Below are 11,920 nucleotides of genomic sequence, written 5' to 3'. Positions count from 1 at the left end.
GCACCCACTAAGCACCCAGTCAATGGCACTCGCTGATTGACTGATTGACGAAGCACCGATCCAGCTACGAACCCAGCCATCCAGCAAGTGCTTGGAACAGTGCTTGGCACACAGTAAGCGCTCAGTTCTTTGTGGCTCCTCTGACTCAGATTCAGTCAAGAAGATCCGGCAGCCCTGGTCTCTAGCTAACTATCAACGCAAAACCCTCCCTCCCGCACCCCAGGGAGGGGGAGAGGGCTATCCCCACTGTGTCCACCCTGGGGACACAGATACCCATAGCTGCAGGTCTTGAGCCTCTGTCATGAGAACTCAGTCAAGCACCACAAAAGAAACTTAAAAGAACCATCACTTGACCAATCCAAGTGTATCTAAAATACTTTTTTTAATCTTGCGGAAATTCACAAATGATACAATATTGAAGATTTTTAAACATACTGTACAGTCATATTCTAGAACCATTTTACATCAAGGCACAGCACACCATATTTTACAAATACACCCTGACCGGCCGCGATTTGGTGGGATCAAGCACTTAGTACAGTGCAAGTGCTTACTGCAGTGCTCTGCACACAGTAAGCATTCAATAAATATGGTCGCTTGACAGATCCCCTAGATCTGGCAGTGTTGCCAAGGTGCATAGCGTGGGCCACATTGCACATATATGATCTGAGATCGAGAAACAATCGACACGCTCACATTTTATTTGAAGTAGCATCGCATGTAAAAAGAGTATACCATAATTAGCTTCTTTGGGACTATACGTAACAGAAGTGCTTTGTTCCGAACAAAAGAAACACTTTTCAATATCTAGAAGGATGCAAAAAGGTGGCTCTTCTATTTGGCCTTCTTGGTTTATGGAGGAAAGTTGCTTTCAGTAGAAATTAAAGGAAGTTAAGAATTCAATTTCATGGCAATCTGAAAGAAGACAAAGGGGAATTGCTAGGTGGGAACAATGCCTATCATTTATCATTTACCGATCAAAAGAAATTACTTAGAGTAAGTAGCTTTTTAGCAAATGATCTTTTCTTCTTCCCAGGGATCTCCAGAGAGGGGAAAAAGATGCCTGAGATGCTGATAAAGTTTGAAAATGAAAAGACAAGATTAGGCAAAAGTCTCTACTTGGTTTGCAGCCAAAGAGGCATTCTGCCCAGAAAAGAGGAATCCCAAGGCAGTCCATGGGACTCAGTGGCTGAATTGATTTCCAATTGGACTGGGCAAACCCTCCTTTAATTAGCCCTGTGGCCACTCAAGGTATCTGGCCTGGTAGGGAAGACACTACAAAACTGAAATCTGTCCAACACGCCCCCAGGAAACGCGGGAGACCATTATTCTGAGACCCAAATGCCACGGATCTATTGGTCACCAAAAGAGGAAGAGCTGAGGAGGAAGTGTGGTCTAGTGGAAAATATGCGGAACTGGGAGTCAGGTGACCTGGTTTCTCATCCCAGCTCTGCCACTGACCTGCTATGGGATCTTGGGCAAGTGATTTAACCTCTCTTGGCCTCAGTTTCCTCTTCTGTAAAATGAGGATAAGATACCCTCTCCCTCCCTCTTAAAAGATTGGACTCTCCTAAGCACTTAATACAATGTCTTGCACAGAGAAAGCCCTCAAAACATACAATAAATTAGTTGATTTATTGGTCAGTCAATCATATTTATTAAGTGCTTATTGTGTGCAGAGCACTGCATTACATGCTTGGGAGAGGACAATGCAACAAACAACTGACACATTCCCTGCCCACAATGAATTTGTAGTCTAGAGGGATTAAAGCAGGAGCACCCTGTGGGACAGGGGCTGCACCACAACTGATGACCTGTATCTACCCCGTTGCTTAGCACAGTGCTTTGACCCATAGGAAGTTCTTAATAAAAGCCATATTAATTCTAAAAATGTCTCTGAGGGGCTGAGAATAAGCTCCCAACCTAGGTTGCAAATGCATTTACCATTTTCCGGGGGTTGCTCAGGAGCTTAAATTTGCACATCTCTCCGTCGCCTGCCAAATGCTTTGGATCCCACGTTGGTGGGTACATAGTTGTTCTTGCCCACGCCTCCTGACCGGCTCAGGAAATCCGCCAGGCGATGGGTGACGCAGGTGGCCGTATTGCACGCTCTTTTCTGGGTTGAAATGCTGCTTTTCAAGGTGAGGGAGGGTAAAAGCACATTATCAACAAGACTCAGTTGCCTTGAGATGTTCAAAATAACACAGGGTGGGAAGTAGCCCTGCAGAGGCTGCCTTAGCATTATGAAGTTGTTGGGGTTTTGTTATGCTATTTGTTAAGGGCTTACTGTGTGTCAAATGCTTTTCTAGGCTCTAGGGTAGGTACGAGTTAATTAGGTCAGACACAATTCCTGTCCCGCATGGGGCTCACAGTTTAAGTAGGAGGGAGAAGAGGTATTGAATCCCTATTTTACTACTGAGGAAAATGAGGCACAGAGAAATCAAGTGACTTGCCTAAGGTCACATAGGAAGTAATTGGTAGAACCGGGATTAGAACCCAGGTTCTCTGGCTCCCAGGCACTGGCTCTTTCCACTAGGTCACGCTGCTTCTCATGGTCTATAACGTTCCCCTGAGCAATGGGGATTTCTTCTGTCTCTATCAGCAAGACAGTAAAAAAAAGTCAAGAAGACTGTAAGCTCTAGACTGTAAACTCATTGTAGGCAGGGAATGTGCTTACCAACTCCATTGAATTGTACTTTCCCAAGTGCTTAGTTCAGTGCTCTGCACATACTAAGCACTCGATAAATACCTTTGTTGTTTTTGATGATGACGATTCTTAAGAGAGATTATCCTTCATGATTGCCAGCTTTTGCAAAGAGCTCACCTCATAGATTATGGGGTGGGGCCTAGTGGAAAGAACATGGACTGGGTTCTTATCCCAGGGTCACCCTTCCCTGCTGTGTGACCTTGGGCAAGTCACTTAATTCCTCTCAGCTTCAGTTTCCTCATCTGTAAAGAGGGGATTTAATGCCTGTTCTCCCTCCCCCTTAGACTGTAAACCCGTGAAAGGCAGGGATTGTGTCTGACCTGATAATTCTGTATCTACCACAGGGTTGGGTACATAGTAAGTGCTTAACAAATAGCACAGTTATCAGTAAGAACAAAGAGCAAAGTTCAATGTCTACTGAAATAACCATGTTAACTAAAACTCATGTATTTTTTATTATGTTCTCTGTGAGGTTTCTCTCTCTCTGGTAAGTAAGCCCAGATCAGGCAGAAGCTGTTCTAAACCAGAAAAAAAAAGCGAGGAAATCTTACCATGACATAAAAAAAGAAATTAGCAATAGCCTGGGAGGGTAAAGATCATGTTACCTATAACCAACATCCTTAAACTTGTAGAGGGCAGGGAACGTGTTGGCTAACTCTGTTGTATTCTCCCAAGCGCTTAGTGCAGTGTTCTGCATATCATAGGTGCTCAATAAATACCATTGGTTGATTGATTGATTGATCCCATTTTAGTTCAGCAGAGACAGGCAAAACTCTGAAATTGCATTCCTCCCTCTTGGCTACATTCACATGCAGAAAGGCAGGCAGATCCCTTTACTAAAACATCCAATCCAAACCTAACCCGATGTGGAGGTTGCCCTAATTAGAAATTCAAGGTAAACACACAGAAAATGAATACTTGCAAAAGTCTTACCTTTAGGGATTCAGAGACAATATGGCTTTCATCGGTTTGTTACCTTTCTACAAGGGTGTCCTTCCGCCTTTTACACCTGTGTTTCTTGATTGCTGTGCTAGTTGAAGTTTACCTCCCAAAACAGTCTTCCTAAAATTTTACCCTTCAACAACTGATCTACCTGTGCAAATACTTAGGGTTCCGCTTAGGGACCTGAATTTTTGGAACCCATCACACAGGTTAGCAGGTTTCCGAATTTGTTTAAAGAAGAGGGTCTGAAATATTCCTATTTTTAAACTATTGCTCGTGATCAGCAAGGTCAAAGCAGTCCATACAGCAGTTCTAATCCTTATAGAAAAATAGGTTTGTTAAACGAGTGGCTGGGTGTGAAAGATGTTTTTATTGATATATTTAATAGCCAGAAATGGACAGCTTTGTTTTAAGACTATTCTTTAAAAATTAAACCTAAGAAAATCAGGGGAAATCTCAAGACAGTGCTGATGATCTTAGTTTATTTCACTGGCATTGCTTCGATTTTTCCCCCCTCGCTTGGCATGAATATTATACTTTCTTTATCCTCCTAGAGTAAGACAAACATTCCCTGTCGAAAAACCAAACTTAAGGAGCACAGCAAAGTGGGCATCAGCCTAAAAAAAAAAAAGCCCAAAAAACAGGGAGGGGAAGGGGAGGAGAGTTTCTCGCTAGTTGTTTCCAAAGGGTCCCCCATAGTTTGCATAAAGTTCGCTTTCCAGGTCATTCAGCACATTTCTTTTCTTGCCAGGAGTTCCAGCCCCGACGTCAGTGCGAGGATTAGTTTGCAACTTGTGCAATTCTTGAGAGAGTTTGCCCAGCACACAGGTACTCAGATTGCTGCAGCGTTTAGATATAGGTCTGTCCAGGCTGCAGGGAAAAAACATGCCAAAACGGTAAAGGGGGTACATGCAGTCACATGCACGTCAACTTGGGCAACGATCGACTAAGAAATGGCACTCATCACATGCAAAGGGGACAGAGTAGGGAGGAGAAGGCAATCCCTCAGAAACTGGGAAACTGAGCAAGGAGCCGCTGTTCAAGCAGGGAGGATGAGCTGTTCTGAGGCTCCTCGTTTGACTGCTGGAGGTTTTCTCTCCAGTGCATTCAAGCATGCCAGTCACAGCCTTTCATGCTCAGCAACAGGGATTCACTTAGAGAAGATGCAAACGTGACACATGCCCCGGCCCCCCGGGGGATGCTGGGAAAGGAAATCTTCATTGCCTCTGCGTGCACCTGGGGGTGGAAGGGGGAGGCTCTCCAGTCCCCGAGGCCAGCATGCCTCATGACAGCATGCACTATTCCAACAGAGAACCTGGCTGGGCCCTAACCCATCTCAGATCACAGCACGTACCTCTCCCGGCTCTATTTTATAAAACCCTCTGACAAGTTCAGCTCACTCTCTGGTGGCATATTTTGCCTCTTAAGAGTTGTGAAAACAAATATAAGCAGGTTAGGGGAGGATGGAGTTGGGGTGTGGGTGGGGGAACACAGTTGACCTAAAGTACAGGGAGCCCAGGGCCAAAAGGGGGCCGAGGAGGTCATATCCGCGAACCCACAGACTTCAGGCAGGACCGTGTCCCCTGGAAATCTCCTGTCCTGATTTTACAGGCCTCCAGAGAAGGAGGCCTAAATCTCCCAATCCCCCTAAATCCCTGTAAATCCCCCAATCCATCGTCATATAATCCTGTCAGGAAGTCATTCCTTATGTCTCACTGAGAGCTCTCCTGCCCCTACTGCTTTAGCCCAGTTACTCTTGATATATCATCAGGGGAGATTGAGGAGGCTTCCTCAGATAATGCAGTGATGAAGCAAGGCAACTCCTGGGCAGATATGTCTTTGGGACCTGTCAGCTTTCTTCTTCTGCCTTTAAGAAAACTGCCTGACAGAGTGAACTGCCAAAAGAAAGGGAAAGTATGTGTGTGTGGGCAATGGTCGGCCTAGTGGAGAGACATAGACAAGACCTTCCCCATGGCTAGAAACTCACTGGCCAGTGACCCTTACCTGTCCCCCTCAGTCATTTGCTCCAGCTCTTCTGTTTTCATCTGTATGAACTCTTTCACCAAGGCGTTTAGCAATCGTCTGGCTTCATCATCATTCAGGGTCACTCGGTCTGCGGTAGACTCAAACCCTGGTCTAGGTAAAAAGGAAATACAAAGGCTGGCCCCCACAAACCCAGAAAGACTCGGGGCATCAGTGAGTGTCTGGCCTTCAGAATGAGGTCTACCACCCTGAACCTTAGTGCTTCCTGAATCTCACACTCAGCCCACACTGAGTCCGAGAGGTGGCTGCACTCTAGTAGAGCTTCCCCAGGAAATCACCCAGAATTTCCTCCTTTATCCAAAGCTATAGGGGCTCTGTGGGTCACAGACCACATGCGACAGGCTGAGGGGATGGCTTCTGAGCTCAGAGTGCTCGGAGCAGGGTTGCCTCTTACCTGAGTGGAGCTGCCTGGAAACTGTCCATCTGGCAGGTGATCAAGGCGTAAACAGCCAGAAAGGAGGATAGCTTCAGCGTGACCATCCTATCCTCCCAGGAACAAAAGAATGACATCAAAATGGGGCTCCTTTCCTCTTTCCCCAGCCCTCCCGGTTCAACCCATGTCAGTAGCAATAATAATAGTAATAGCTATGGTATTTGTTAAGCGCTTACTCTGTGCCAGGCATTGTTCAAAGCACTGGGGTGGATACAAGCAAATCAGGGTGGACACAGTTCCTGTTCTATGCTGGGCTCACAGTCTCAATCCCCATTTTACAGATGAGGGAACTGAGGCTCAGAGAAGTGAAGTGACTTGCCCAAAGTCACACAGCAGACAAGTGGCAGAACTGAGGTTAGAACCCATGACCTTCAGACCCCCAGGCCCGGGCTCTGTGCACTACACCACACTGCTTCTCATGTCCTTCACTTCCCCCACTTGCATTTCCCTCACCCCCTCCTTACAAGGATGGTCACTTCCCACCACCACTCCTGGTAACTAGAGAAAAAGCAAATTATCAACAGTAAGAAGTTGGAGATAGTGCCACAAGCCCAGACCATGCCTGTGTGTTCTATTAAGCACTAGAAAATAAGGTGTGAGAGAATAATACAAGAATCAGTCTATTTAGTATCTGGTGGCAGCAGAGGTCCCCGAGGGAAAATTTTAATGTTGAAGTAATGACTGATACTTTGAACATGAGCCCTGCCCCCATCCATTACCAGCTATTTCATTTGGAGATGATCTTGGACGTGAATTAACATATTTATAACATCTTTGAGTTGATGATAAATTATGATAACCTGTAGCCATTATTTTAGAACAAAGCTAAGCAAAAATATTTAATTAAGTTTATTATAGTATATAAATGATGCCTCTAATAAATAATCTGATGAAGTACTTATTATTTAGCATTGCAGACTTTTTAAAAAATGAGACAGCTTCATGGTTTGCATTCCACGCTAAAATGTTTCACAGGATTAAATCCCAGAAGGGGCGAGGCTCTGCAACAGGTTGCCTATAAAACCCACCAGAAGTTACAAAACAGATTATCAGAATAATTAGGAAATCAGAAAACCCTTGTAAAGGTGGCCAAAATAGCAAATATTCTGAAGAATAAAGTGATCATTTGGAGACCATCGCTTAACCATTCCTTTTGCAGCTAAATTAGAGGATTAACCATAGAGAATTCTGTCAACCATTCCTGACTAAAATAAAATGCATCAGTTTTCCAAATAGTCACATAGGATATTTGAACAAAATTCATAAACTGTCATTTATGTAGCAGGATAAATTGAATAGGGAGAAATTAGCAACTCTATTTTGGATACTACAGGTAGCAGGTGCCAGAAGACTGCACTAACTTCCTCTAGCATTTGCTTTTCTTAAACTGAATGAATTCGGAGTGATCTCCATACACATCTCCCAGCGAGTTACTAGCCTTGCAATCCTTAAAAACACAGAGATTTTGGATGGAAAAATTACCAGTGGTTTAGTTTGAGGAAAAAACCATGCCCAGAGCAAGTTGCATTTGTTTCATGAACTTTAGAAACGTAAAACTTTCAAGCTTTGACAAACCAATCAATCGTATTTATTCAGCACTTACTGCGTAAAGAACACTGTAATAATAATTGTGGTGTTTGTTAAGTTCCTACTATGTGCCGGGCGCTGAACTAACTGCTAGGGTGCAAACAAGCAAATCAGGCTGGATTGTACTAAACGCTTGGGAGAATACAGCCTAACAGATTTGGGGAAATCCAGCTTTTGTAGCTGGCAAAGAAAAAAGATTAGAGTTACTATTTTAAAAAAAGCAATCAGAAATTCTCTTACCTGGATGAGCAAAGCTTCTTAAAGCAACAGTGTGGAGAGTGAGGGGTCCTCCCGAATTTGGGTCTCTAATCCTGTTGCTGTCCAAAATTGAAGCTCTCCCCTTTTATATCTACCGCCAGGAAGAGAAATCGTAGGCGTTGGAGCGGCCTCCGCCAGCCAATCACAGAGTCTGTTGGCAAAAAGCAGCCAATCCCCGGAAAGGCAGGAAAGCCTGAGAGTTCGAATTACGTCAGCCTCCAGTCATCCCAGTATCCCATTCACAAAATGTGCCAGTCATTGGAGCATCTCATAGGTTTATATTTGCATTGAGGTCATTGCTTAAAAAAAAAAGTGCGAGCGAGAAAAAGAGAGAAGATCGAACAATTAATGAAAAGTAAGGGAAATAGTCTGAAGCCATTACTAATATACCTGGGTGGCTCTTTCTTCCCCCTTACCTCCTCCGGAAAGACGCAGACCACATCTGATTTAACGGGTGCTACCCAGGATGGGGTATTTACATATTAGAAGCGACATCTGCTGCAAAAATGACTGCATTGCAGAAGAAGAGAGGACGTGGGTAAGAGGTTTAGACCCGTTCTCACTAAACTTGCTTGGATCGGGCACACACCCATGCCAAAGGCAATCTCAGCTCAGGTGTGCTGCGCTCCACTGACCCACGCTCCCAGAGAATAATAATTATGGTATTTGTGAAGCACTTACTATGTGCCAAGCACTGTTCTAAGTTCTGGAGTAGGTACGAGATAATCAGATTGTGCCCCGTGGGACTCACAGTCTTCATTCCCATTTTACAGATGAAGTAACTGAGGCAGACAGAATTTAAGTGGCTTGCCCAAGGTCATACAGCAGACAAGTGGCGGAGCCGGGATTTAGAACCCACGTCCTCTGACTCCCAAGCCCTTGCTCTTGCCACTAAATCAGGGAAGGGGTGAGGGGATGGGAGGAGCAGAAGTGAAACCTGTTTTAATGAAGTTCCCCTGTTTGGATAATAATTATGGTAATAATCATGATATTTGTGAAGTGCTTACTATGTGCCAAGCACTGTTATAAGCACGTGGGTAGATACAAGCTAATCAGGTTGTCCCACATGGGGCTCACAGTCTTAAATTCTCATTTTACAGATGAGGTAACTGAGGCACAGAGAACTTAGTGACTTGCCCAAGGACACACAGCAGACAGGTGGCAGAGCCAGATTAGAGTCCACGTTCTCTAACTCCCAAACCCTAGCACTTTCCATTAAACCATGCTGCTTCTCTCATAGCCCCTACAAGCTAGCCAGAAGCCACCCAGAGAAGATCCTTGGGTCTCCCTGGGATAGGTTGCCTAGGGACTGTCCAGGAGGCCTCTAGAGTAAGCAGGAGTAAAGGACTAACTTCGCCTCCATCTCAGTTAAATCCAACCAAGTCCATCCTCCAGTCTGGGGAGAAGACCCGAGAACTGAAACTGGGAAGATGAGGTAAAGATAAAGGCAAGAAACTCTTGCAAATAGTAACTTTTCTCTCATTTCCACCCACATCAGCCTAGAAATATAGTTTCCCAAGCCTGGGGCTCACCCTTCCAGGCAGATTTTATTAATAATTGTGGTACTGATTAAGGTCTTACTATGCTCCAAGCACTCGGGCAAATATAGGATAACCAGGTTAGACACCGTCCATGTCCCAAATGGGCTCACAAGTCTAAGGGGAAGGGAGAAAAGCTAGTTACTTAATCCCCATTTTACAGATGAGGAAGCTGAGGCCCAAAGCAATTAAATGACTTGCCTAAAGTCACATAGCAGGTAAATGCTGGAGCTGAGATTAGAACACAGGTCTCTTGATACCCAGACCTACACTCTTTCCCCTGGGCTCGCTGCTTCTCCTGATTTTCTCTTTCTTGGCCAGAATTCTGAGTTTCTTCATGGACCCTGGGGACAAGAGGGAGGGACAGTCAGACCCACTGATCCTCGGGTTCAAGAGTCCAGGCTCCAAAGGGTTAAGCAGAGGGGTCCGGCGGCCCCCCTTCACTGCCACCTCCCAGTAGAGAAGTTGGATACATGAGTCCTCCAGAAAAATCCTAATGTCAAACAAATACCTTTTCCCCTCCCTGTTACACTGTGAGCCCGTGAGGGTAAGGAACTGGGTGGGCACTGATTATACTTTATATGCCTTGGTGCTTAGTACAGTGTTGGAACATTGAAAGTGCTTAATTTTTGCCACTACTATTACTGCTACTATAACTATCACTGCTGCTGATGCTGCTTCTACTATTACTACTATCACTACCACCACCACCACCACTACTACTGGAAAGCAGCATGGCAAAGGGGATAGAGCACAGGCCTGGGAATCAGAAGGTCATGGGTTCTAATGCCTGCTCAGCCACTTGCCTGCTGTGTGGCCTTGGGCACATCACTTCACTTATCTGTGCCTCAGTTCCCTCATCTGTAAAATGGGGAGTGAGACTGTGAACCCCATGTGGGACAGGGACTGTGTCCAAACCAATCTGCTTGTATCCACCCCAGCGTTTAATATAGTGTCTGGCAGATAGTTAAGTGCTTAACAAATACCATAATTAATATTAGTAGTACTCCACTACTACTATCAGAGTACACAGCAGGCCTGACCAAGGTGTCAGTAAATTTTGCTTTTTGCAACTCGCAGGCAGGAGAGAGGACCTGCTGTGACGTTCCCTCGCCTTCTCCGGAGTTTCGTCCCAGGGGCTCAGCATTGGAATTGGCACTAGCTTTTGGATGCAGTTTTAGCTGGGTGGACAAGCAGCTCCCGGACCCATCGCTTCCATTCTGAGCTGAGTCTGGCGCCTTCTCTTTAGAAGGGTCTACTCAGGCATCTTCACTGGAGCCAAATCCACTGCCTCTGTCTGGGAAGTGCAATGACTGACCCAAACTAAAATAATCCCAGTCATGATAGATGAGGATAAGGGAGATGAAGTATGTTTTGTGATGATTAATAGTGACAAAGGTGGCCCTCCCCGGCCCTTGGGGTGGAAGCCTTGCTCTCTGCCCGTCAGGGAGAGGCCTTTATGCAAAATCTGGGAGTCGTGGGGAGAGGGCTGCCCTAATGCAGAGCCCTGAGTCGCCCTCTCCCCCTTCCCCTGCCTCACCCCAGGGCAGGTTGGACATTTTATCCCTCTCCATCCCCCCCCAACCCAACTCTTCCCCCCCCCCCCCCGTGGGGGGGAGGGTTGTAGGGGCAGAGCACAGCTCCCCTTCAGCAAGGCGACACCTCTCCTCTGCCCCCTCGCCCAGGCTCAGCGGTTTCTGGCCAGCGGGAGCCCCTTGGCTACCTGTCCACGCACACTTGGCCGCGCCCCCCCCGCTTCCACCGTCTCCCCCTCGGGCCCCGGGGTGGGGAGAGGGCTTCACAGCACCCCAATCCAGCCCCCGAGCCCCGGCCCCGGACAGCTGGAGCATGTCCAGCCGTTCGATCCCCGGGGAAGGAAGATGGGGGGAGGAGGGAAGGAGTCGGAGGAAGATGGAGAGAGACAGAGAGGGGGGTCCTGTTGGGTCCCCAGCGGCGACCCCCACCCCCGTTTTCCTCCGGCCGCAAGAGCGGCGCGCGGCCGGCGGGGATGCGCCCGCAGGGAAGGACTGGCTGGGTGATGCCCGGAAAGGGTCTTTCTGCCCACTGGGCAGGACTGGGGGAAGAGGGAGGCAGTGCCATTTTTTCCTTCTCCCTTCGCTTTTCTCTTCCCCTGTCCGGACAGGACCAAGCCGGGGAGGACAATCACACCACCCTGAGACTCGGAGCGCGTTAAACTGGCAACTTCTTGGTCTCCCTGGTGGTGGGTACCGGACTGGGCATCTTTCCCGTCTCCTAGAGCGCGCGCGCGCGGGCAGTGTGGATGTGCCTGCGCGTGAGTGTGGGTAAGTGAGGGTGGGCGTACGTGTGTGGGGAAAGTGTGTGGGGGGGTGAGTGTGTGTGTGGGTGGGTGGGTGTGGATGTGAGCCCGTTGTTGGGTAGGGACCGTCTCTA

General features: G+C 46.9%; 1 protein-coding gene across 2 annotated transcripts; it reads right to left on the bottom strand.

The window, feature by feature from the left end:
• Positions 1-697: 697 nt before the first annotated feature.
• On the bottom strand, positions 698-6,172 carry CALCB (calcitonin related polypeptide beta). Of its 2 annotated transcripts, XM_038765048.1 has the most exons (4): positions 6,087-6,172; positions 5,654-5,785; positions 1,945-2,129; positions 698-915 (listed from the first exon to the last, which is right to left on the bottom strand). In XM_038765048.1, the coding sequence occupies exons 1-3, from the start codon at positions 6,170-6,172 to the stop codon at positions 1,970-1,972; spliced, it is 378 nt and encodes a 125-aa protein (XP_038620976.1). In that variant the 3' UTR covers positions 698-915; positions 1,945-1,969. The 2 variants fall into 2 exon arrangements, with proteins under 2 accessions (XP_038620976.1, XP_038620975.1); XM_038765047.1 differs by lacking the exons at positions 698-915; positions 1,945-2,129 and adding an exon at positions 4,174-4,519.
• Between the last annotated feature and the right edge of the window lie 5,748 nt (positions 6,173-11,920).

The sequence above is a fragment of the Tachyglossus aculeatus genome, chromosome 22 (genome assembly GCF_015852505.1).
Source record: "Tachyglossus aculeatus isolate mTacAcu1 chromosome 22, mTacAcu1.pri, whole genome shotgun sequence".
In the NCBI taxonomy this organism is placed as follows: domain Eukaryota; kingdom Metazoa; phylum Chordata; class Mammalia; order Monotremata; family Tachyglossidae; genus Tachyglossus; species Tachyglossus aculeatus.
This window is presented reverse-complemented; position numbering and strand designations above follow the sequence as displayed.

What these genes read in the sequence shown, in the direction of transcription:
- CALCB (XM_038765047.1), bottom strand. Translation starts at nt 6,172, where the DNA reads ATGGTCACGCTGAAGCTATCCTCCTTTCTGGCTGTTTACGCCTTGATC. An exon ending in TTCCAGGCAGCTCCACTCAG is followed by an intron (nt 5,786 to 6,086) that starts GTAAGAGGCAAC and finishes CTTTTTACCTAG; the next exon opens with ACCAGGGTTTGAGTCTACCG. An exon ending in CAAATGACTGAGGGGGACAG is followed by an intron (nt 4,520 to 5,653) that starts GTAAGGGTCACT and finishes TTTTCCCTGCAG; the next exon opens with CCTGGACAGACCTATATCTA.